The sequence below is a fragment of the Condylura cristata genome, unplaced genomic scaffold, assembly GCF_000260355.1.
Source record: "Condylura cristata isolate star-nosed mole 26May11 unplaced genomic scaffold, ConCri1.0 scaffold00012, whole genome shotgun sequence".
Taxonomy (NCBI): Eukaryota; Metazoa; Chordata; class Mammalia; order Eulipotyphla; family Talpidae; genus Condylura; species Condylura cristata.
Window position 1 is genome coordinate 15,814,904 of NW_004567113.1, and position 22,403 is coordinate 15,837,306.

Sequence of the window (22,403 nt, forward strand, 5' to 3'; positions counted from 1 at the left end):
AAAACTGAAAGAAAACAACACCATCTCCTAAACCAGTGAGATCACAAGGCAGCGAGACGCCCAACCCCTACTCTTTGCGCATGCACGCTTGCAATGAGGCGAAATCTCATTGGCTGGGATTAGGCGGTGCCCTTCCGGAAGTGACTTCTGACCTCCCTTCCGCCGGCTGCCTGTCCTGCCTTCCCGCCATCCTCCAGCAGCAACATTCAGCCCTGAGGCTTCGGGCCCCTGGACTCAAGCCCCTGAGGCAAATAGTGACCCTTGCTTTGGGCTGTGAACCTTCTACCTCACCGCAGTGGTCGCCCTATCGCCACCCGCCGCCATTATGAACATCCGCAATGCTCGGCCAGACGATCTGATGAACATGCAACACTGCAATCTCCTTTGCCTTCCTGAGAATTACCAGATGAAATACTATTTCTACCATGGCCTTTCCTGGCCCCAGCTCTCGTATATCGCCGAGGATGAGGATGGGAAGATTGTGGGCTATGTCCTGGCCAAAATGGAGGAGGACACAGATGATGTCCCCCATGGACATATCACCTCTTTGGCCGTCAAGCGTTCACACCGGCGTCTTGGCCTGGCCCAGAAGTTGATGGATCAGGCCTCCCGGGCCATGATAGAGAATTTCAGTGCCAAATACGTGTCCCTGCACGTGAGAAAGAGTAACCGGGCAGCCTTGCATCTCTATTCTAACACCCTCAACTTCCAGGTTAGTGAGGTGGAACCCAAATACTATGCAGATGGGGAAGACGCTTATGCTATGAAGCGGGATCTCTCACAGATGGCAGATGAGCTGAGACGTCAGCTAGAGCTGAAGAAGGGCGGGTACGTGGTGTTGGGTTCCAGGGAGAACCTGGAGACCCAGGGCCGCGCATTTCCCGTCTCTGAAGAGACCTACCGGAAGAAAAATCCAGCTGTTTATAACAGAAGCAGTGGCAACAAGAGACCAAGCAGTGATGGCCAGGACAGCTCAGAAGACTCAGATTCCACTTCCTAGAACCTGCCTCAGGTATTCTCTCTCCCCTGACTTATCCCTTTCTACTCTGAATCTCTGCACTGCCACTGGCCTGTCCATTCTCATCCTGTTGTAGACCTGATAAATTCACATGAAAACACTGTGCTGCTGGGGAGGAGTGTAGTGATCTGGGGGAAAACTCATTGCTCATTATTGGAAGTTTAGAAAGTTAATATGCTGAAAATATGTAAAAGAAACAAGTAGTTTTTGGTATTATATTTCATGGTATCTTGAAAGAAATATCCTCTTACAGAATTATAAGTAATAAATGCCGAAAGAAATTGCTGTTTTGCAGTTCAGTGAAATAGTAGATCTTGCCAACTTTCACCAATAGCTAATGTTATTAAGTGGAAGCTGGATCATTGTAATGATGGATCAGGCTGACAACCTTTACATCACTAGGGAAGCGTGGTATCATTAAAAGGGCAAATATTATGTGCCTCCTAGTGCAGCAGTAAATGCACAGTACCACCTATGAAAAATGCTTGACAGAAGACAATTGTATAGTATATATAAAGTTCATCTTGGAAACAAAACAAGGCTCTAGACTGAACTACAATTTTTACAAAAAAAAAAAAAAAATAGAGGGACTCAGTAAACTATAATATAACAGCAAATACCGAATGAGAGAAATTCTATAGAACAAATGGCCTAGTTTCTTCAACAAATGTCTTTAAAAAAAAAATAAAAGGGAGGTGGAATTTATGTCTTAACACACTTTATAGATATATTAACTAATTGCAAACATCATGGACATTGAATGGACTCAAACAAAGCAGATATGAAAACTTTTGAAACAACCAGGAAAAATTTGAGTATGAACTATATACCTTAAATTGTTAATAATTTTAAGTAAGCTAAATAGTATCATAGTATTATATATATATATATGTACATCTATATATGTACATATGTATACATACATATATGTACATATACACACATACATATATGTATATAAAACAAAACCTTATTCATTAAGCAAATATATTTAAGTAATTTGAGGTGGGGAGAAATATGTCTTTTTTGCTCTAGCAAAAAAGATATAAAAAGGCTGGCACAGAGTAAGTAAGAATTGCAGCATAATTAGGATAATGGGTTTTTGAGGAGTTCATTTTCCTAGATCTTTTTGAATATGTGAAAATTAACATGAAAAGGGGCCCTCCCTGGTGGTGCAGCAGGTTAAAGCACAGCACTAAGAAGCTAAAGCCACTTCAGCTTGAGTTTGATCTCCAACCCCAGCAGAGAGGCCAGCAGACCTCTCCTAACCCACCCACTGCTGGGCTCAGCAGTGTACTTTGTCAGTGGGCCTGCTCTGCTCCCCACTTGGTCTCTGGTGAATCTTCTCACTGCCCCTGCACCTCGGGCCTGTACCCCAGCTCTATATGCATAAATAACTCTTTAAAAAAAAAAAGAAAATTAACATGAAAAGTGAAATAACTATTGTGCTTCCTAATGCCACTAATAATATTAAGCAGGTTCTTAAAGTATTTTTAGAAGAGTAAAACCTTAAAAATTTCAAAGGTCAGTGAGCTACTATCAGTTCAGAAGCTTCAAATTCTAAACCTAACCACTTAACCTTACATGCAAAAAAGGCTGTAACTTTCACATTAAAAAGTCCAGTTATGAGTGAGTTACACTGCATATGATTAAAAATAAATGCCGATTGATTTACTCACTCACAAAAATTTTATTTGCGAGGCCTGAGGTTTGGAGTTTCGTATACAGCAGTTATCAGGACAGGTTGATATTATATTATATAACATTTAAGAATAAACAACTATTTTCACACATTTAAATGCAGAAGCCCAAACTTCTGCCCAAGAAGACAGTAATATTTACTTTATTTTTACTTAGACATCCATAGCTTGTTTAATTCATGGGGTTAGAATCTACCCTCATAGGAGTCTTTGCATCTGACTTTTAACAACACAAAGGTTTCTGTTCTTGCACAGAACTGGGCAGGGGAAATTGGTTTTCTGTCCTCTTGCTTCCTCTAGGCCTTAATGCCTAGAAGAAATGATCCTTTTACTCTGAAATTCCCAAAATTGTGTGAAGCTTCAGTTATTGCCCATTACTTCTATCACATTCAAGGATTCATTAGTTTGTATGCCTTGCTACCTGAAGGGGAAATGGCTCCTGTGAAGGAAGATAATAAAATAAAAGATAATACAAAAAAGAAAAGGTTAATAATATATCATTATTACCCTGCCACAATTGTGGCATTTTCTCCTGTGGAGCTAGACTCCAAATACACAATAGGAAAAAGTCCTAAAAGAAATAAGCTTTCATTTTCTCTTATCTCTACCTACGGATCTAGGTGACAGAGACAAAGAAGCAATGGTAAATGAGATGGGTGACTTCATCTACAAAATGGTTATAGCAATTACATCTAACACATGAGCACACACTAGGTTACAGATACTATTTTTTTTTAAGATTTATTTATTTATGCATACAGATCTGGGGTACAGGCCAGAGGTGCAGGGATGGTGAGAGGACCAGAGACAGAGTGGGGAGTGGAACAGGCCCATTGACAAGTACCCTGCTGAGGGGAGCAGCGGGTGGGTCACCTACAGGGCTGGGGATCGAACTCCTGCTAAAGTGGCTTTAGCTTCTGAGTGCTGTGCTTTAACTGGCTGCACTACCAGGGAGAGCCTACAGATACTATTTTTAAGGACCATTGGTGAATTTAATTCTGATAATGTCCTTCTCAAGTAGATACTGTTATTCCATTTAATACATTAGGGCTGATGTCATATAGTTAGTAAATGGGGATACAAACTCAGGCAGTCAGACTACTGTAATGAGGATTAAAATAGACAATCCCTGTGTATTGCTTAACCCAATACCTCATATACAGGTAAAGCAGTCTATAAATTTTAGTTCAATATAAACTGTAGTAATAGTAACCATTCAGGTTCTTTTCTTCTCCACAGTAATCAAATGATAGAATATTGTGTATGAGTAGCAACAGTTTGCAATCTTGGAAAGGAGATGCATCTTAATGATTAAAATAGCTTTCACTGACAAGCTGAATGTCAAAGCATTCAGCTGAATTAACGCTCATCAACAGCAAAATTTCTAGGGAGCCATAGCAATGAAGACAGGTCAGTTCAAAACATGTTAGTTGAGGCAGGAGTGCCATCAAACTGATGCTCATCTTCTGACAAGAAATATGTGCTTGATGATTAATAACAAAAACAAAAATAATGTAAAATCTTAGAATTTTCCATTGAGCTGGCAATATTGTGTTACCCAAGGTTACTTCAGTGGCTCTCCTCTTCTGTTTTATTCTTTCTGTCGCTAAGCTGTCATCCTAACAAAAAGTTGTTAAATGTTCACATGAGCATTCACTGAAATAGACTGTTCTTAATTTTACTAGACAACTAATTATAACTGGAATGATATAATGAAATATGGAAGAAAGTTAGAGACTGACAGGTCTGGTAAATTCCTAGTAGAACCTTACCCCAGATATGCCAGACATCATAGATTTCAAATACAAATGCAATCTATGATGATCAAGAGGGGGTTGGGAAGAGATAAGTATTGTTTTGAAATACTAATCAGAGAGATATCATTGTTGAATTATTTATAATCCTAACAATGTCACTTTTCAATCATTGTATGAGATAAATTTAGCATGACTGCAGTACCAGCATTGTCAGAGGTAAATGAGAAAAGCAGAGGTTTTTCCTAAATTTTGGACTTTCTTTATGTTCTATTATATAAAATCTAATGAGCTTTATAGTGGAAAGAAAAGGAATAGAGTATATTAAAAATTCTGTGAATGGACAGAGTCTGAATAATGTTCTGAAACCATTCTGCACTGTCATTTCTAAAGATTATCTTAAAGGCACCTTAAGATTTTTTTTTTAAAGTAAAGTCATAAAATTTTCTTTTGTGTTCCTAAAGTCATGCCCCCCCTTTAACAAATTCTAGAAATGATAAAATTTGAACTTAATAAGCTAATGGATTAAGGACTACAATATTTCCATTTGGAAATTTCTACTTAAAAGGAATCTTTAAAAATACCTATACCCTTAGCAGCATTTATTACACGGTAAGTTGACTTTTAAAATATTTTCCCTACATCTTTTTACTTCTCCTTCACAATAATTATATTTAAAATAAATAAGATTTTGTATTATATACCTATGACCGTCCTGCAACATGAGTTAACTGTCGTTATTCTGAAACTGACCTTTCTATAATTATTATTTTATATCAGAATACTTTGTAACTGCAACAGTCAGCCTTTATCTTATTACTTTTGTGTGTGCATTTTAAAAAGAAAGATAATGCATCTTTACAGTTGTAAGATGCTACTATAAATTTGTTTGCAGTTATTTTGTAATGGATGGCAATAGTCCACTGACTTTAACGCTTATATTCCATTCACCTATCACACACACCTTCCTACCTTGTTAAAGATAAGGTTCACGTCTCATTTATCTTTGTTTCCTTAACTCCTGACACATTATTCACATATGATAAAGTACTCTAACTATTCATTGATGAAAGAAGGAACCAACTTTCCAAATTACCTATGCAATGATTTTTAAAAGGAAAAGAGAGAAAATAATGTACTACTTCTTAATACTTAATGTACCTAGGGTATTTTTTAAGTTATGAATAAAGGGCTACAATGAGTATTTTGGTTTTATCTCTGAGTCTCATAAAATTGGACACATTGCAGCTAGCTTAACAAGAGCTCAAAAGGCCTTTTGTTTTCTTTAAAATTGAAATAAATTTCTTTTTGAATGGAGTAGAATAGGTAGAATTTGAATTTGAAGATAGCAACAAAAGTATCTTTGGTTTCTAAAGGTTAAAAAAGGGCTTTTCAGGTATATCTAAGTTCTCTCTCCGCCCCTTTCTCCTAAAAAGTTGCCTGGAAAAGTTCTTGTGTCCCAGGGCAGGGCCGGGAATGCCCCAGATCAGCATACGGATCTCTGTGCTACCAAGATGATCTGGCAGGAATTGGTTCCTGCCTTGTTACTTTGCTGCTAAAGGGTCACTGGTTATAACAGTATAACAGCCCATGAGCCTCTCTTGCTTACTTGTTTTCTTTCCAACATTGCAGGTCCTCGTGTCTCAACCACATCTCCTCTCAAAGCGCTGGCTTAGTCTGTCTTCTCTGCAGCACCTCTCCTGGGGTTATCGCAGGTGACCCCAATGGCTTCTCACTCAGTTCTCATCTTCGATTTTCCATGCCCCTACTGGGATCATAAAGGAATATCTGGACACAAGATCCTGCTGCACAAGTGCCAAGAAGTTTGAATCCTGCCATCACAGAACTTTCCTTGTCCTACTTACACCATGTTAGCCTTTTATTCTGTTTGTAATAATCCTCTTTTGGGTGTGGTTATCTTGTAAGATTATCTATTCCTAGAATTTTGAACAGGAAGCAGGACAAATTACCCCAATATGCTCTCATTTTTTGCCAGATACTTATCTGGGTTTTCATCCTTCAGGGAGTGATTAAGACCATTAGGTCAGACCTTCATGCTCCCTTTTTCTTCTTCCTCATTTGTGGTAGAAATATTCTACTACCTCTTCCTTTCTCTGGGAACTCACCTCCCCTTTCTTTAGGAGGGATTTTCCTTCCAGGTGGGCAAAAGTAGCAAGTAGGGGCTTCTACTTTGCAATCAAATTTGAAAAATTTTTAAAAAAGACAAAAAAAAAATTTAAAAAAGACAAAAGTGATTAAATTGGAATATCTATCTTGCTCGTGTCAATTCGTTTTTTGGTAATGATAGAACTTGCCACATATTAAAGACCTATAATGTTCATGAACAGTAGTAGGGCCTTCATTAATAATATATGTAATCCTGTTGGAAGTCTGAGGAGGCAGATATGTTAACCCGTTCTATAGATGAGGAACCTGAAACTCAAAAGAAGTAGAACAAATCTAGAATGTAAAGCCAAGTCTGTCTAAATTCAGGGCTAGACTTTATTTCACATTCCTATTGTTATTTTTTGCACTTTATTTAAGTGTGAAAGCTTCAGCAGAAAAAGACAGTCTACTGTTTATAAATGTTAAGTGTTTACTTAATACATGGCAACTATATGTCGCTTGTAAGTATATGACCCCCATTATAATCCCATTTTACTATTTTTCTCCAGTAAAAATAGGTGAAGACAAAATATGTTGACCACTCCAATGAAAATCACCTGATAAATCCAGTGTTATCATTATTTAATGTTGTTTCTAGTCTGAACATGAACTGTAATAGTTCCCATGTTTAATTTTAATGAAAACTAAAGTATATAGATTTAAGTTAAAGGGCCGATAGCAACTATCAGATGACAGTTGAGAAATCTGTTCTCTGTAGTCATCATCATCCTATCAGCCTCCCTCAGCACTTCCTACAGGTCTACTCAATGCACTCTCAGAATTCCTGCCTAATAGTAAATGATGCCTGAGGCAAATATGTTTTTTCCTACACAACAAGGACTTGCCATTCCCTATGCTAATATACACCTCTCTTCCATCTTCCCATCTTTCCTTTTTCTCTTTAATTTTCTTTCGCAATGCTAAAACTATTTTATCCTTTCCCTCAAGCATGTGTTTATCTCTTTATTTTTAAATATTACAGCTTCCTAACATCTGTCTCTAGGGCAGCATAATCTTACTGTTGAAATATTCCATGTTTTCCTTGAGCCCTTGTCAATATGTCTTCCTGTTAACAGCTTAGCAGATGGAGAAACAGAAGGAGTAACCTCAGCTTACCTGAATTATTTCTCTCTAGCACCAGACATATAACTGTCTCTAGTAACTTGATGATTGGAATTGGCGTAACTGGAAAATAAGAAGTGATACTGACTTTTGCAGTATTATTTACTAAAACTATTGTCTGTTTTTCATTGTTACCACCTTTATATTTTTTCCTAGTCTCATACCAGAAGATGAAATTACAGCAACCTACCTAATTTCAATTGTTCCTATTTAGCTAATGAACATAAAATAAAACAATATCAATATTGCTTTGGATGCAAACTAGCATTTCCCAAGTGGCTTGAGGGTCATAACACTCATGACAGCAGCTGTATTTTTCTGTAACATTGAAATTGTGGGAGCCTAGGACATACTACTTTTTGTAATAGCATTGTTTAGCTTAAATAGGACAAATTATTGTTTTTTTCCTGAATGGTGTGACTGCTTTTTACATAAACATGCCTTAAGAGGTCAAAGAAAGCTTTGTAGCTAGGTTGTAGGATAGATAATGTATTTCTTTATAATAGCTGTAGTCAGTGACCACACTCTCCTTTACCGGTAGTCTTAAAGAAGTTACTGAGTAGGCTCAGGTTTGTCAGCAAATTGTTCAGAAATAGCAATCATCAAGATGCAAAGTTTTCTTTGGCTAAAGGAGAGAAACTTGTGAATGAAGCCTGTAAGCTTCAATCTATGTATGCTAGAATCTATGTATGCTCAAAATAGAATAAGGGGTATGGGATAATCATCTAGAGTAAAAATAATGTGGTGTGTGGATGTGTAGGGTCAAGTGGGAGACAGTGCTGGGAATTGGTCCAAACCTGGGGAAATATGGAAAGGATCAGGACTCTGAAATAGCTGAAAAGAAGTTTTCATGTACAGATGAGTCATCCAGGCATCATGTTAAAATGCAGATTTTTGTTTCAATCTGGGCTGGAACCCAAGTGTCTGCATTTCTAACTAGATCCTAAACAATGCTGATGTTGCTGGTCAAGGAACTAAACTTTGGTCTGAAGTTCATATCCAATCCTGAAACTGCAGTCTAAAACTCCTGTGACTCACTTTTAGTTTGCTCTGGATTAAAACCTAAATACTTTAAAATCTGACTCTTAAATATACAAGCTTGCAGAAATCTTGTTTTTGGAAATTTTGTCACATAAGGTGAATAGCCTAATAAGTTCAACAAGAAATCTAGATAAATTTCATCAAAATGTGTACAACAAAGTACATATATGTAAAATATATTGCTACCATTATACTCCTCATTACATTAGAATGCTGTGATGTATTAATATTTCCTTGTCTTTCAAATGACCAGTAGATGAGATTTTTTTAAATCTGACTTTTAACTATCACTTAATTTGTTGTGTTCATTGGCCTATAAGTTACCTAGATACTACAAAATTTCTCCATGCTGATATTGAAACACAGTCTTTTTTTTTTTTGGGGGGTGGGGGGTTTGGAACCTCAAACCTTTATGTGGATGATTTGATTTAGAAATAAGAGTTTCTAGTCCACCAGGATTTCTCAAAGTTGATGCACAGACATACTGCATCAAACTCACCCAGATGCTATATTAACACAAACACATTTACAAATTAGAATCCTCTTTTTAACTGCCAGGTGATTGATTTGCAAACTACCATCTGAAAATCATTGTTAAGTTGAAAGTTTTGAATTTCTTGTAAACTTAGATTGAAGGTACTTTTTCTATGGTGATACTTCCCAGATTTAATTTACCAAAAGAAGCAAAGAACTCAGAACAATGATAACTTTTTTTAAATTACAAAACATAGGAGCAGTTGAAGTCATATGTTGAGAATTTGTACTTTATGTTCATTATTCTGTGAACTTGAAACTGCTCTTAAAAATGGTTCTATCAATTTAAAAAAAAATGTATGTATGTACACCCATAGAATTTAATGTTAGTGTCATCATTTGATACCTGTGTATTATTGTACATATATTTTACATAAATATGATTATGTCATGCTTTAGTTTTCAGGGCATTTATTTTTTTGGTTGTTATTACTTGTCCCTCCCATCCTTTCCCTAACCTGCCAACATTAACTTTTCCCTCCTCCTTTCCATAGCACATGTTAATTGAGTTTTAACCTTCTATCTTTTCTCCAAATTCTGTTAAGCAAACAATAGTGGTGTATAGTACAAACCTGAAGAGTGAAAACACAAATCACAATATGAATTTTTTTTTTTTCAGAACAAAAAAATCATATGTTGGGCTTCCCTCGTGGCACAGGGGCTAAAGTCTCAGTTCTATCAAGCAGTCTGTAGCCACTACAGCTGGAGTTCCATCCCCAGCCAGGAAGCTACCCACATGGTGCAGCAGACCTTTTCTGTATCACTGGCTGCTCCCCTCAGCAGTGTATTTTAGTAGACCTGCCTGTTCTGCTACCCACTCTGTCTCTGCTAAATCCTCTCATCCCCCATACCTCTGGCCCACACCCCAGTTTTTCAATGCATAAATAAATCTTTTTTTTTTTTTTAAAGCACATATTACAAAATTTAGTCAGGGACCAGACATCAGAGCGGACTTACATGCCCTTGCAGTCTTGTCATTAGTCCCTCAGGTTACATCATCAATTGAGTGTTTTTAGTTAGGACTTTTATTAACAATATCCAAACCAAAACCAATGAAGCAGACTTATCAAGGTCCTTTCCCACACTTTTTTCTTAGACATGAATTCTTCTTTGAAACTTTAAAAGACACATCTTTTCTTGGAGGGACTCTCAAAGTCTTATTAAACACCATGTTGCCTTAAATGGACATAGTAATTACATTTTGTGAAGTTTGGGAGAAAAAGTTATTTCATGATAAAGCATACCTATATTGTTTTTTTAAACCAAAAATTAAACTGATTTCACACATTGGATGAGGGATTATCTCTTCAGTCGCACATAATAAAAACTTAGCAAGTGAACATTGTCCCTAGCAAGTTAGCAATTTTTAAAAGAGGTTATTCTGCTCGCAGGAGCTTTTTTTTTTTTTTTTAAAGTTTTACATACATAACATCCTTTTGTTTCTTAAGTAATTTTTATTGTCTTAACAATGGCTTATAACACTGTATAGGTTTTTGGAGTTATAGTCACATCTCTACAAGTGAATGTTATCACACTACACCTACCATCAAAGCCCTAGTAATCTCCCCACAAAGTATTTGGGGTCTCCTCCCTGTTTTGCTCCCTACTCTCACCCTCTCCTGTAGCCTCACTTCTGCAGTCAGATTTCAAGTATTTGTTTTTGTCATTACTTTGTTATTAATATTCTGCATATGAGCAAAATCATCCCATGTTTGTCTTTCTCCTTCTGTCTTATTTCACTGGATTAATCCTCCCAGCTTTGTGTTGTCATAAGTAGCAATATATGATCTTTTTTTTATAGTTGAATACATCTTCTTTTTCTAACATTGTTCTTCACCTTTATATGGTAGTTGGTTTCTCCCAGAAGGTGTAGTCCCTGTAGTTCTCCCACCACACAGTACCCGTGATCCATCATCACAGTCCCCCACTCCTGTTTGCCCCTCCTCTTTTGCTGTATGCTTTAGATCTATGGTACCACTTATTGATGCACTCATCTGTCATTAAACACTTTGGTGGTTTCTATATATTTTTTTCTGTTTTAAATAGTATAGTAATGGACATGGGAGTGTATATGTACTCCTTTACATTTAGTGTTTTTCTGTTATTCAGGTAGATAACTAGGAGAGGGATTGCTAAACCAAATAGATTTTTTTAAAAGATTTATTTTATTTTAGGCATACAGAGCTGGGGTGCAGGCCAGAGGTGCAGGGGCAGTAAAAGGATTCACCAGAGGCAAGAGTGGGGAGCAGAACAGGCAGATCGACGAAATACACTGCTGAGGGCATCAGTGCGCGAGACAGGAGAGGTATGTTGCGCCATGTGGATCACCTCCAGGGTGAGGATCAAACTTGCAAAGAAGCGGCTGCAGCTTGTTTGCAGTGCTGCGTCCTAACCTGCTGCACCACCAGGAAGGGCCAAATAGATCTATTTTTAATGTTTTGAGAAACCTCCAAAGTTGTTACCACAGGCTGGACGAGTCTATATTTCCACAGTGTATGAGGGTTATTTTTTCTTCATGCCCTTGCCAGCTCATTTCTCTTTTTGACATGGGCTATTTTCACAGATGTGAGGTGGTATTTTATTGTGTTTTTCAAGAGATGGCTTGATAGAGTAGGAAACCACAGATCTCAGATTCCCAAGGCTTATATTTTATTCCAAGTTTGGTTTATTACCACCTGGATATCCTCCGGCGTATCATTTTTCTCATTTATAAAACAGATAAAATAACTTCATGTGCTCAGGACTATTGTATAAAGTAGTAATGTTGGGAAAGAAAAACACATTGTCATTTTTAAGGAAACATGCAAATGTTATCACTAACATTTCAGAGACTTATTCCTAAATCCAAACTGGTGCAAAGTAACTATGATCATTTTCTTCTTCCTGTCTAGTTATTGAGAAAAACATGAGTATTTTGGCAATGATGAATGTATAAATGTGTGTGAATATATTGAGTTAAAATATAAAGAAAGGAGTGAATGCCTATAAATACAGCATATCAATTCTTTATATCTTTGTTAAAAAGAAAAGAGACTAAATACAAGTGAAGTGGGTCCCTCCCTGGTGGCACAGGGGTTAAAGCACAGCACTAAGAAGATAAAGCCACTTCATGAATTCGATCCCCGACCCAGAGGCGATCCACATGGTGCGGCAGACCTCTTCTGACCCACCCACTGCTCCCCTCAGCAGTGTACTTTGTCAGTTGGCCTGTTCTGCTCCCCACTCTGTCTCTGGTGAATTCTCTCACTGCCCCTGCACCTCTGGCCTGTACCCCAATTCTGTATGTATAAATAAATAAATTTTTAAAAAAATAAAAGTGAAGTGTTAAATCCATTGTTCCTGATATTAAAAGCAGGTACAAGTATTAAAAATTTTGTCTATAGATGTTACTGATAATTTTCAAAATTTATATACTCAGTTTCCATGTGCCTGATTGGTTAGCATTTTTTTTTTAAATTTATTTATTTGTGCATACAGAACTGGGGTACAGGCCAGAGGCTCAGGGGTGGCGAGAGGCCTCACCAGAGACAGAGTGGGGAGCAGAACAGGCAGATAGACGAAGTACACTGCTGAGGGGAGCAGCGGGTGGGTCAGGAGAGGTCTGCCATGCCATGTGGTCACCTCCGGGACAGATGGGAATCGAACTCGTGGAAGCGGCTTTAGATTCTCAGTGCTGTGCTTTAACCTGCAGTGCCACCAGGGAAGGCCTGGTTAGCATTTTTATCTCAACTGCAATAAGTTAATGGGTAACAAGATAACTTGCTCCAACTTTACAGAAAGTGAGTCTGTCCTGAACATGGTCTGAGTAGATCAACTGCCTCCACCTTTGTGTAGGAGACAAGGAAACATAACTGTATAGTGGTCAAGCTCACACTGTAAAGTAAGCCTACAATTATACTTTTCGGGACCTGCTTTTGGAATATTACAGTAAGTATTACAATAACTGCACATATTCTGTTATAAGGATACAACCCCTGTCAAAACTCAACTTTTCACTGGCTAATAACACCATGAAATAACCTAAAGTAGTTATTTGTCAGATGATGATAGACATGAATTCAGAGTTAAAAAATCAGTTCAGGAGTGATAGTATAATCGTGGAGGATATTGATGGTGGTTAGAAAATCAATTACTTTTATGCAATCTGTTTTTTTTTTTTTTAAGATTTATCTATTTATGCATACAGAACTGGGGGATAGGCCAGAGATGCGGAGGGTGAGAGGATTCACCATAGACAGAGTAGGGAGCAGAACAGGCAGATCAATGAAGTACACTGCTGAGGGGAGCAGCGGGCTGGTCAGGAGAGGTCTGCCGCGCCATGTGGATCTCCTCTGGGGCTGTCGGGGATCGAACTCATGAGTAAGTGACTTAAGCTTCTTAGTGCTGCGTTTTAACCTGCTGCGCCACCAGGGAGGGCCTATGCAATCTGTTTTAGGTTGATCTTTGTTAAAAGATTATTTTTTGTTACCGATTGGAACTTTATACTATTGAAGTGAGTGGTTTCAGAATAATTTGACACTCCAAATAAAGAAAAGGTTGTATTATTTAAATATACTAGTAAAGTCCTGTTTGAAAAATATTTGGGTGAGTTTTGTTAAAAAACAGAAGTTTCTGTCTCTGATATCACAAAAGCATATTAGTGGCTTATCTTAGACAGTAAAGCTTTTAGAATCACCCCGTAATTCAGGGCTTATCCTTGAGAATGCAAAGCTTTATAAACTATAAGCCTCCAGAACACAGTACATATTGTCTTATGTCAGATAGGGGTAAGCTAAACAAAGGGAATAAATTAATTTTTACTTTTTCACTCTGAATTCTTTCATACCTGATACACAGAATTTGTTATTCTTCTCTGGCTTAAGTTATATACCCCTTCCTAAGTAAAAATTCCTTCAAAATAAACCCTACTCATCACTTTTTTTTTATTCCTTTTCTGTCTTTAGTTCCCATAGAGGTGATAAATTAATAGATAGATAGACAGACAGACAGAAAGAGACAAAGATAAATCCTACATTATAGATGATAGTAGCAATTTTTTAAATTTAACACCAATGATTGAGAGATTTAGTAAATATTCTTTATTTGTATTTCTTATTTTTAATTTTTGTGCAAGGAAGTGTTAAAATAATATTATATAATATTTGCTTCTCTAAAGCATATATTTTACTTAAATGAATCTCCAACTAGTGGGAGAAACCTGTTTCACTGATACCATTTTCATCTTCATGGTTGGTCCATAGTTTTCCCACTGCTAAATAAATGAAGGGATAAGGCACTAAATAAGCAGGTTTTTTTCTTTGCAGACCCAAGAGTTTTATCTCTGTACCTTCTCCATCATGTTCATTCTTCCATATCTTTCACAAACTTAAGTCTGATTTTTACATTCACATAATACTTGCAGGATTACCATTTTAAGAGTTAAATAAGAAAATTCATGTAGCCTACCCAGACCAAAATATAAAAATCATTTGGTGCACAATAAAAATTGGTTCTAGAAATACAGCTAAAATATTTGAGTTGCTTTAAAAATAGTACACTGTTGTATATTTTCATAGGTATTTCTTTACCAGTATTACTTCCATTCTAACTGGGGAGTAAACATGTCAATAAGACTAATAGTTTCCAAAAGGTTTTATATTTGAATATCACCTTATGTAAAAACACTACTCAGTGGTTATAAGCTGTTTCCTTTGTCCTACCTCTTCTTTCTATTCTTGTGTCTGAAAGTGCCCAAGCAGAGGCATGAATGAATGAAATGAGTGGTGAAGAATTACTGAGCCAAAAAATATACATCCTACCTTTTTATCAAATAACGATAGAACACAGGTTCTTTACAAACAATAAATAAAAAGAAAATACTCCAGTACAACTTTAGAAAACCACTCCTATTTCTGTTTTTATAATCTGAAAATACTTCCTTGCACAAAAATTAAAAAGAAGACATACAAATAAATAATACTTACCAAATCTCTTCATCAAAATGTTCCTTCAAATATAATAGCAAAATTGTACTTAAAGTAGAAAAACCAAAACTTTGCAAACACATTTTTCTCTGTAGAAATGCAACTAAAATAATATTTGAAATACTGTAAAAATAGCACACTAATGTGCATTTTCATAGGTACTTCTTAATTTGAAAAGGAAAATAAAATGACTAAAGTTACATTCCATTGTTAGTGCAGATCAAAGCTAATTTTTTTCTACTAGAAAATAAAAGAGCAATAATTTCCAGAAATCATCTTGACCAGCATTAATTACTACTTTGGTAGTTAACTGCCTGGGGCATAGCCAGAGGTCATTAATACTTTTGGGGGGTGGGAGATGTGTGTGGAAAGATTAGAGAATTTTAGTTTACCAGTAATTAACTATAGATATGAATCAAAATATCCTAAGAAAAGACATAAAAGTTACTCTGGATGATTCTGTGTTTATTTTTTCATACACTCCTCCCAGAGCCTTTTTTTAATAAATAGGAAAAGGGGACGCTGTTATCATTTCATAAACCAGGTTGGACTGGAAAAAACTCATTTAGTGAAATGGGGATACTCATGGGACCAATTAATGTCTTTTCAAGCTTAGAATATACAACTATAAGAACCACTTAAAAAAAATAAGTCTAACACATTAGTTCATTGTTGGTGAACTGAAAGTCAATCATGAGATCATAAGGATTTTTTGGAGCTGTTTTCAGTTTTTTAATCCTATCTCAATAAAGGTAAATACATAAGGATTATGAATAAACAAATCTGAAGTAATATAGATTGGGAGAACCTCAAGAGGGTCAGGAGATAATGAAGATTATACTTCAATACTGGGATTATGATGTTAGTTCTTTATTTCAGTAAAAGTGGATAGAGATCTTTCATATCAGGGACAGGGTTTAGCTGTAAGGACAAAGTAATCTTCTGGGAATTATGCATACAGGCTTGACATCATTTTTATTGGATGGCTGATGAACTGGAAAACTCCAGGATAGCCAGACTTTAATTTGTAATCTTAATTTTCATATAAATCGGTACATTTCAGGGGGAGGGAATGGGGTGTGTGGGGACTTTGATGCTTGCTAGTCTTGTGGTAATAAGGTAGCTCTGAAGCACAGGCTGCAGTACTAACTCATCCAGTATATGATTCTGTCTTTTCCTCTATCCATCTGTCCTCCATCTTTACATCTATCATTTAACGAAATTTACAGCCTGCAAATACCAGAGGAGCTAATGTTAGTGCAGTCTTCCCTCCACCTCTTCTTAGAATGATCTATAGTAATCTACTTATCATAGACATGCACACTATAATGTGTAATTCTTTAGTCTTCAGCCAGGAAAATGACTGCAATTGTTTTGAAAGCATGAATTAATAAAGTGTTTTCTTTTTCCTTTAAGCTTTTAAAAGCTATGTGGCATGAGAGAACACCAGCTTCCCTTCATAAAACAGTAATCTTAGTGTTTGCCATATATACCCTCATATCCAAAGGATTATACAGGGACAAAGATGCCAAACTGGAACATATTAGTGATTTATTTGGGCATAGAAAGTTGGTTCATACTTCCAACATAGAATTCAGATGCCTTTCACACTGTAAAGGAAATTAAGTTCTTGATTGAAATATATCACTTTATATACTGTCAGTTGTTCTAACCTATTACATCATAAGTAAATTGGATTTCCATCCAAAAGCATTCTAATTAAAGAATATTTGAGGGCCTCCATAGTGGCATAAGGTTATCACCAGCCGCTGCAGCCTGAGTTCAATCCCTGGCCAGGGAGGTGACACACCTGGCACAGTAAATCTCTCCTGTCTCACCTGCTGCTCTCTTCAGCAGTGTATTTCAAGAGAATCATCTGTGCTGCTTCTCACTCTGTTTCTGGTGAGTTCTCTCACCCCCCCCCCAATTCTGGTCTATACCCCAGTTCTTATATACATAAATAAATAAAACTTTTTTTTAATAAAGGAAAATTTGAGTTCATTTGATCACAGAAAACAAATAATATCCAAGGGTGAAATGTTTTATTTACAGTCACATATTTTCTCTTTCTCTTTTAATGCTTCTATAGTTTTTAATTTAATATATATATATATATATATATATATATATATGCACTGTTTTTTTAAATACAGATTTTTCTTTATTTCTACAATACTTTGGCAAAAACCATCATTTGTGTTCCTAAAGAATGCCTTATTCATTGCCATATAGTGCTACATAAAGTCATTCCTGTTCCAGGAAGACATTTTACAGCAAAGGAAATATAGCAATGGCTTCATGCCATCTGAATCACTGGTCTTATCATGCACAAGGTCTCCCTGGACTGACTGCTATATAACAACTTAACTGAAAACTCAGTGGTCTTCAACCTGGAGACTGAAGAGAACTTAACTATCAGAATACTAATCTATAGAGCTCTGTCTCCAATAGTCAAAATGTACTGGTTTGAGAACCAGGGGATGGAAGAGGTAGTGATAGGCCCCCTCTTACTAGATGTAATAACCGACCTAAGTAATTTTTGCTTCTTGATCATGCAGTCTTGGTTCTATATTTTCACCAAGAGGTGAGCTAGAGAGGAGTGTTCTAGAAAAATAACCATGTTATTAAATTAGAAGCTAAGACTACCTCTGGCCATTTGGGCTTCCTCATCCCTCTAAATCAGCCCATCATTTCAACCAGGATTATGAATGTCATTTTCCAAAAGGAAAACTGGGTTCATACTTATATGATGGAGCAAAAAAAGATTGCCTATAACCTTGGGTTCCACTGAAATACATCCTATTTTGTGCTCTCTTGCTTAAAAATGCCTACAAAAAAAAAAAAAAACTGCAATAACTTAATACCTTAGCTCCTATAAGCATAAAGTTTCAGTCATCTTACCAAGTAAAGCAATTATCAGGTAAAGGATCAGAAGAAGGAAAGGAGAAAATAAAATAGGTATGTGCATTATTTCTATACCTTGAAAGGCTGACCTCTGGATTTCCAAGAACTGGGATCCCTTACCCATTAGTTTCTAGTTGGGATGAGTCAATGAGGCCTATTGGAAAAGGGAAAAGAATAGAAGATCTGCTCCCCAGTTCTCCTTTCCCAACCACAGTTTAGACAGTTAATTGATTTCCTCTACCTATAACTCTAACTTTTATCCAAACATCATTCTCCCTTGAGGGTTCTTTACATTCTAGTAATAGTTCCTCTCACTCTTTCAGGCCCAGGAATGGTACTGGCTTCCTAATGTTGCTATATTATTATTTCTTGGTGACACTTTTTGTTCTTCTAGGGCCTTTATATACAGATATTCATTAAGCTCTTCAGTTACTCTTACTGAGTATACCATCTGTTTCCTGACAGCACCAAAATCAACGTTTCTTACATGTTTATTACTTTTCTTTTTTATCAACTTCAAATCATATCCCCATCTTGTCATGGCAAATATCAGCATATTTATGCTACCTCTTTTTGCTCTTCTCCTCATCTCCATAACTATGTTTGACAGATAATTTCTATATTGTCCAAATTTTTAACATTTACATTCTAATTTTTACCACAACTCTCACTTTTTCTGACAGTACTTTCAGGGAGAGTGCATTCAAATCTCATAATAAATCCTTCTGTAGTTTTTTCCATTTATCAAAGGAAGGCTGAAGCTAAAAATAATTCAAAAATTATATTCCCTGATTTCCTATATGTTCAAAATCATTGCATTTATATTGAAGGTCCATATGTCTAGGTATATATTTTTTCATTATGTTAACATTGGCCTTCACATTATTTGTGTTTTAGAGGTATAGGAGCTCACCTTTCAGGTATTCTTACTCCATCAAACCTAACACGAAAACACACACAGTCCATCCCCAATAGTCCTTTGTGCTGCTTCCCACTTTGTTTTCACCCCACCCTCCCTAGTAGCCATCTTTCTATAACCAACATTTTGTTGCTAGTTTGTTGTTACATTGGATTTTTCTGTACCTTTGTTTGGTATCTCTATATTCCACACGTGAGACACCCCCCGTATTTGCCTTTCTCCTTCTGATTTATTTCAAAACTAAAACAAAACTAAACAAAAACAAAACAGTTGCTTGGTTATATTATTGTCATTCTTTGTTCATTATACATATTTGCCTATCTTCCATAGCTACTATTTTCTCCTTTTGTCTTTTAAAGCTATTTATTCTAGTTTCATTTTATAATACTTCTTATTCATACCCTTAGTTGTGTCACTGTTCATAAGAATCTATTTTGCTTTGTGTTGCTTCCACTGTTGATCATTTCTATGGTATTTAATTATTTTCTTCTACCTTTTCCCTGAGATATGCAAGTTTCATTATATTATCAGTTAGGATCTCTGCAGAAAAGAAATGACACATTCAAATTGAGGAACATTTTATAAGGGATTATTTATAAAGCTATATAGGGAACCCATAAGGGTTGACGCAATATCCCTTGGGCCACTTACACTAACACTAGGCCTGAAGGAGAAAGAGGAGGGAATGTTACAATTGGACCCAAGAGAGAACACTCTTAAAAGAGCTCCTTATCTTAGTCAAGGGAGCTAACAAGCCTGACATGATTCCACAGGTATAGCCAATGGTCCATTTTTCTGCTAGTACTCTCAGTTGACCAAGCCCAACTAGACACTAGAAAAGAGAACCCTTTGAAGTAGCTCAGAGATTAGCTTTCCCCAGAGGCACAGTTCAGGGTAAAGGGTGGTAGATATATCTGGAAAGGCATCATTCCTCAGCGATTATATCTAAGTCCTTTATTTTTTCAGTTATGAATGTTCAGTTTTTAACATATAGGAAATCAGCCTTCCTTTGATAAATGGAAAAAAACTACAGAAGAATTCATTTGCAAGACTTTTTATTAATTCTTGATGAATTCATAATTGACTTTTATCTTCTCAGTGCTTTATCTTTTTGAATATTCTTTGTTACTTGTTTTCCTTATTTGTCTCATTTTTTTTTTTTCCTTGCAATGGTTTTGCTCAGGCTTATATTTGTTCCTATATTAGTAGCAGTCTCTTTTCAAATCAGTGCTCTTTCCTTCACTCTTTAAGGTACAAAATTTTAGTAGAAGAATGAATAAAGCTGTGATATAGATTGACAGCAGTTCTAGAAGAGTTGCCTATGTGAGTTATTTTGGCTTTTATATCTCTTCTCTACTAACCAACCTGCTATGCTGTAATTTTAAAATGGCTCTCTTCCTCCTTCTTAAAAAAAAGGTTAGTTCCTGAAAACATAGATTGCTCACATGATTTCTCATTTAATCCCTGACTTCCAAACACCTGGAGATCTTACTTACATACTTACATATATACATATATACACACATGCATATATATACATGCATGCATACATATCATATTTGGAATATTTGTGTTGAACTTTATCTGAGCTCTATCACTATACAAGCTCTCTTTTCAAATGCTCATCTACCCCACTGGCCTTTATTGCTGTAAGAAGTTTTTTTTTGTACTATTTGTTACTGTTTTTGAGGTTTCACATATATTTCCGCTCGATCAGAAATCAAGTTTGCATTATTATTATTGTTTTTCTCTCATTATTTTTTGACTTGGGTGATTCCTTATAAAGGAATTGATGGAAATTCATTTTCAATAGAGAAGCACATGTAGTCTTTTTGTCTTCAAACAGCCACGCATAAAGAATGCCTAAAATTCATAGTCTACCATATTAAAGGAAAAATTGTCCCTGAACAATGTTAAAAATGCATAGCTCATTATACTTAGGAACACTTTCCAATGTTGCTTATATCTAAATGACAGTGCATTAAGATTTTTCCCATGGTTTAGGCATGCTTTCATTTTTAATGTTTCCAGGCCTGTTTTTCTCTGTATTCTGAAGTCATCCTATGGGTACTCTGAAATACTTCTTTCACAACAGAAAATAGATGGTCCCAATCATATCTTATCTTCTTATCCTCCAAAGCTCCCAATTTGCCAGTGAAGTAACATGAAAGTTGATATAAATAAATCTGTGGCCATAATCCCAATTGGGAAGCACACGACTCTCTTAAGCAGTTCTGTCAACTTGGATTTATCTTCATGGAAGGCATATAAAGCATCGTTTACATAAATAACATGGAGCTTTGAGTTGGACAAATATCAGGGATGAGTAACCGCCCTGGAGTAGACCTATTAAATCAATCACTGAGGCTCAGACAATCAGAAAAGCATTGACTATAGCCATACAAAACCTGATCACAACATAATCTTCCTCTGCTTCTTGATGAGATAACAAAATATGTCATGTTCATTGAACAGCTGCTTTCATAAGGAGAGCAATAATGAAAAAATCTCCCAGAACTTTCAGTACCTGCACGTGGAAACAAGATTTCTTGTGAGAAAATTAAAATGCCAACAAGATTTACACACACCTATGTAGATGTCCTGCAGTCTTAAACATGTTCCACTACTTTAAAAGTGTAAAAGAGAGAAACAATGCATTTTTTTTAAAGTACTGTTAATGAAACATAAAAGTAATAGTCATGGCTCCTGTTAGGGACTGAATTATGTACTCAAATTTCATATGTTGAAGTTTTGACTATAGTACTCCAGAATGTGACTGTTACACAGAGTTCATGATACAGGAAATTGAGTTTAAATGAGGCTATTAAACTTGGCCCTACTCTATATGACTGAGCCCTAATACTTATAAAAAAAGAGTTTATAACACAAACATATAGAGACTGTATGAAATATGCAGGGAGAAGCTGTCCATCTGCAAGGCAAGGAGTGAGACTTTACAAGAAACCAAAACTTCCAACATCTTGATCTCAGATTTACAACCTCGAGAATTATGAGACAATACATCTCTGTTTAAGCCACACAGTCTGCAATACTTTGTTATGGGAGACCTAGCAAACTAATATAGTTCTCTTGCCCTGAGAAGGTAAATAGGGCGATGAAAGACTTAAAATTAAGTCATATACACCATTTTGATGTTTACATATGAAAGTCAATATTCCCTTAATTGTTTTAACTTTGGTTGTGAATGTTCTTTCATAGCATCCTCTGTATTAAAGGTAAAATATCACATAACTAGCTAGAAAAGGACTTGCAAGCATATCA

The 22,403-nt window shown here is 36.1% G+C and overlaps 1 protein-coding gene and 1 long non-coding RNA gene across 2 annotated transcripts; one reads left to right on the forward strand and one right to left on the reverse strand.

Moving 5' to 3' along the window:
* The first annotated feature begins 314 nt into the window (after positions 1-314).
* NAA11 (N(alpha)-acetyltransferase 11, NatA catalytic subunit) lies at positions 315-1,000 on the forward strand. The gene has a single exon (XM_004681432.1). The coding sequence runs from the start codon at positions 326-328 to the stop codon at positions 998-1,000; it is 675 nt and encodes a 224-aa protein (XP_004681489.1). The 5' UTR covers positions 315-325.
* Positions 1,001-16,256: 15,256 nt separating this feature from the next.
* On the reverse strand, positions 16,257-21,741 carry LOC105853549. Its single transcript, XR_001145383.1, has 2 exons — positions 21,710-21,741; positions 16,257-16,528 (listed from the first exon to the last, which is right to left on the reverse strand). It is a non-coding gene; the product is annotated as an uncharacterized LOC105853549 (long non-coding RNA).
* Positions 21,742-22,403: the final 662 nt, after the last annotated feature.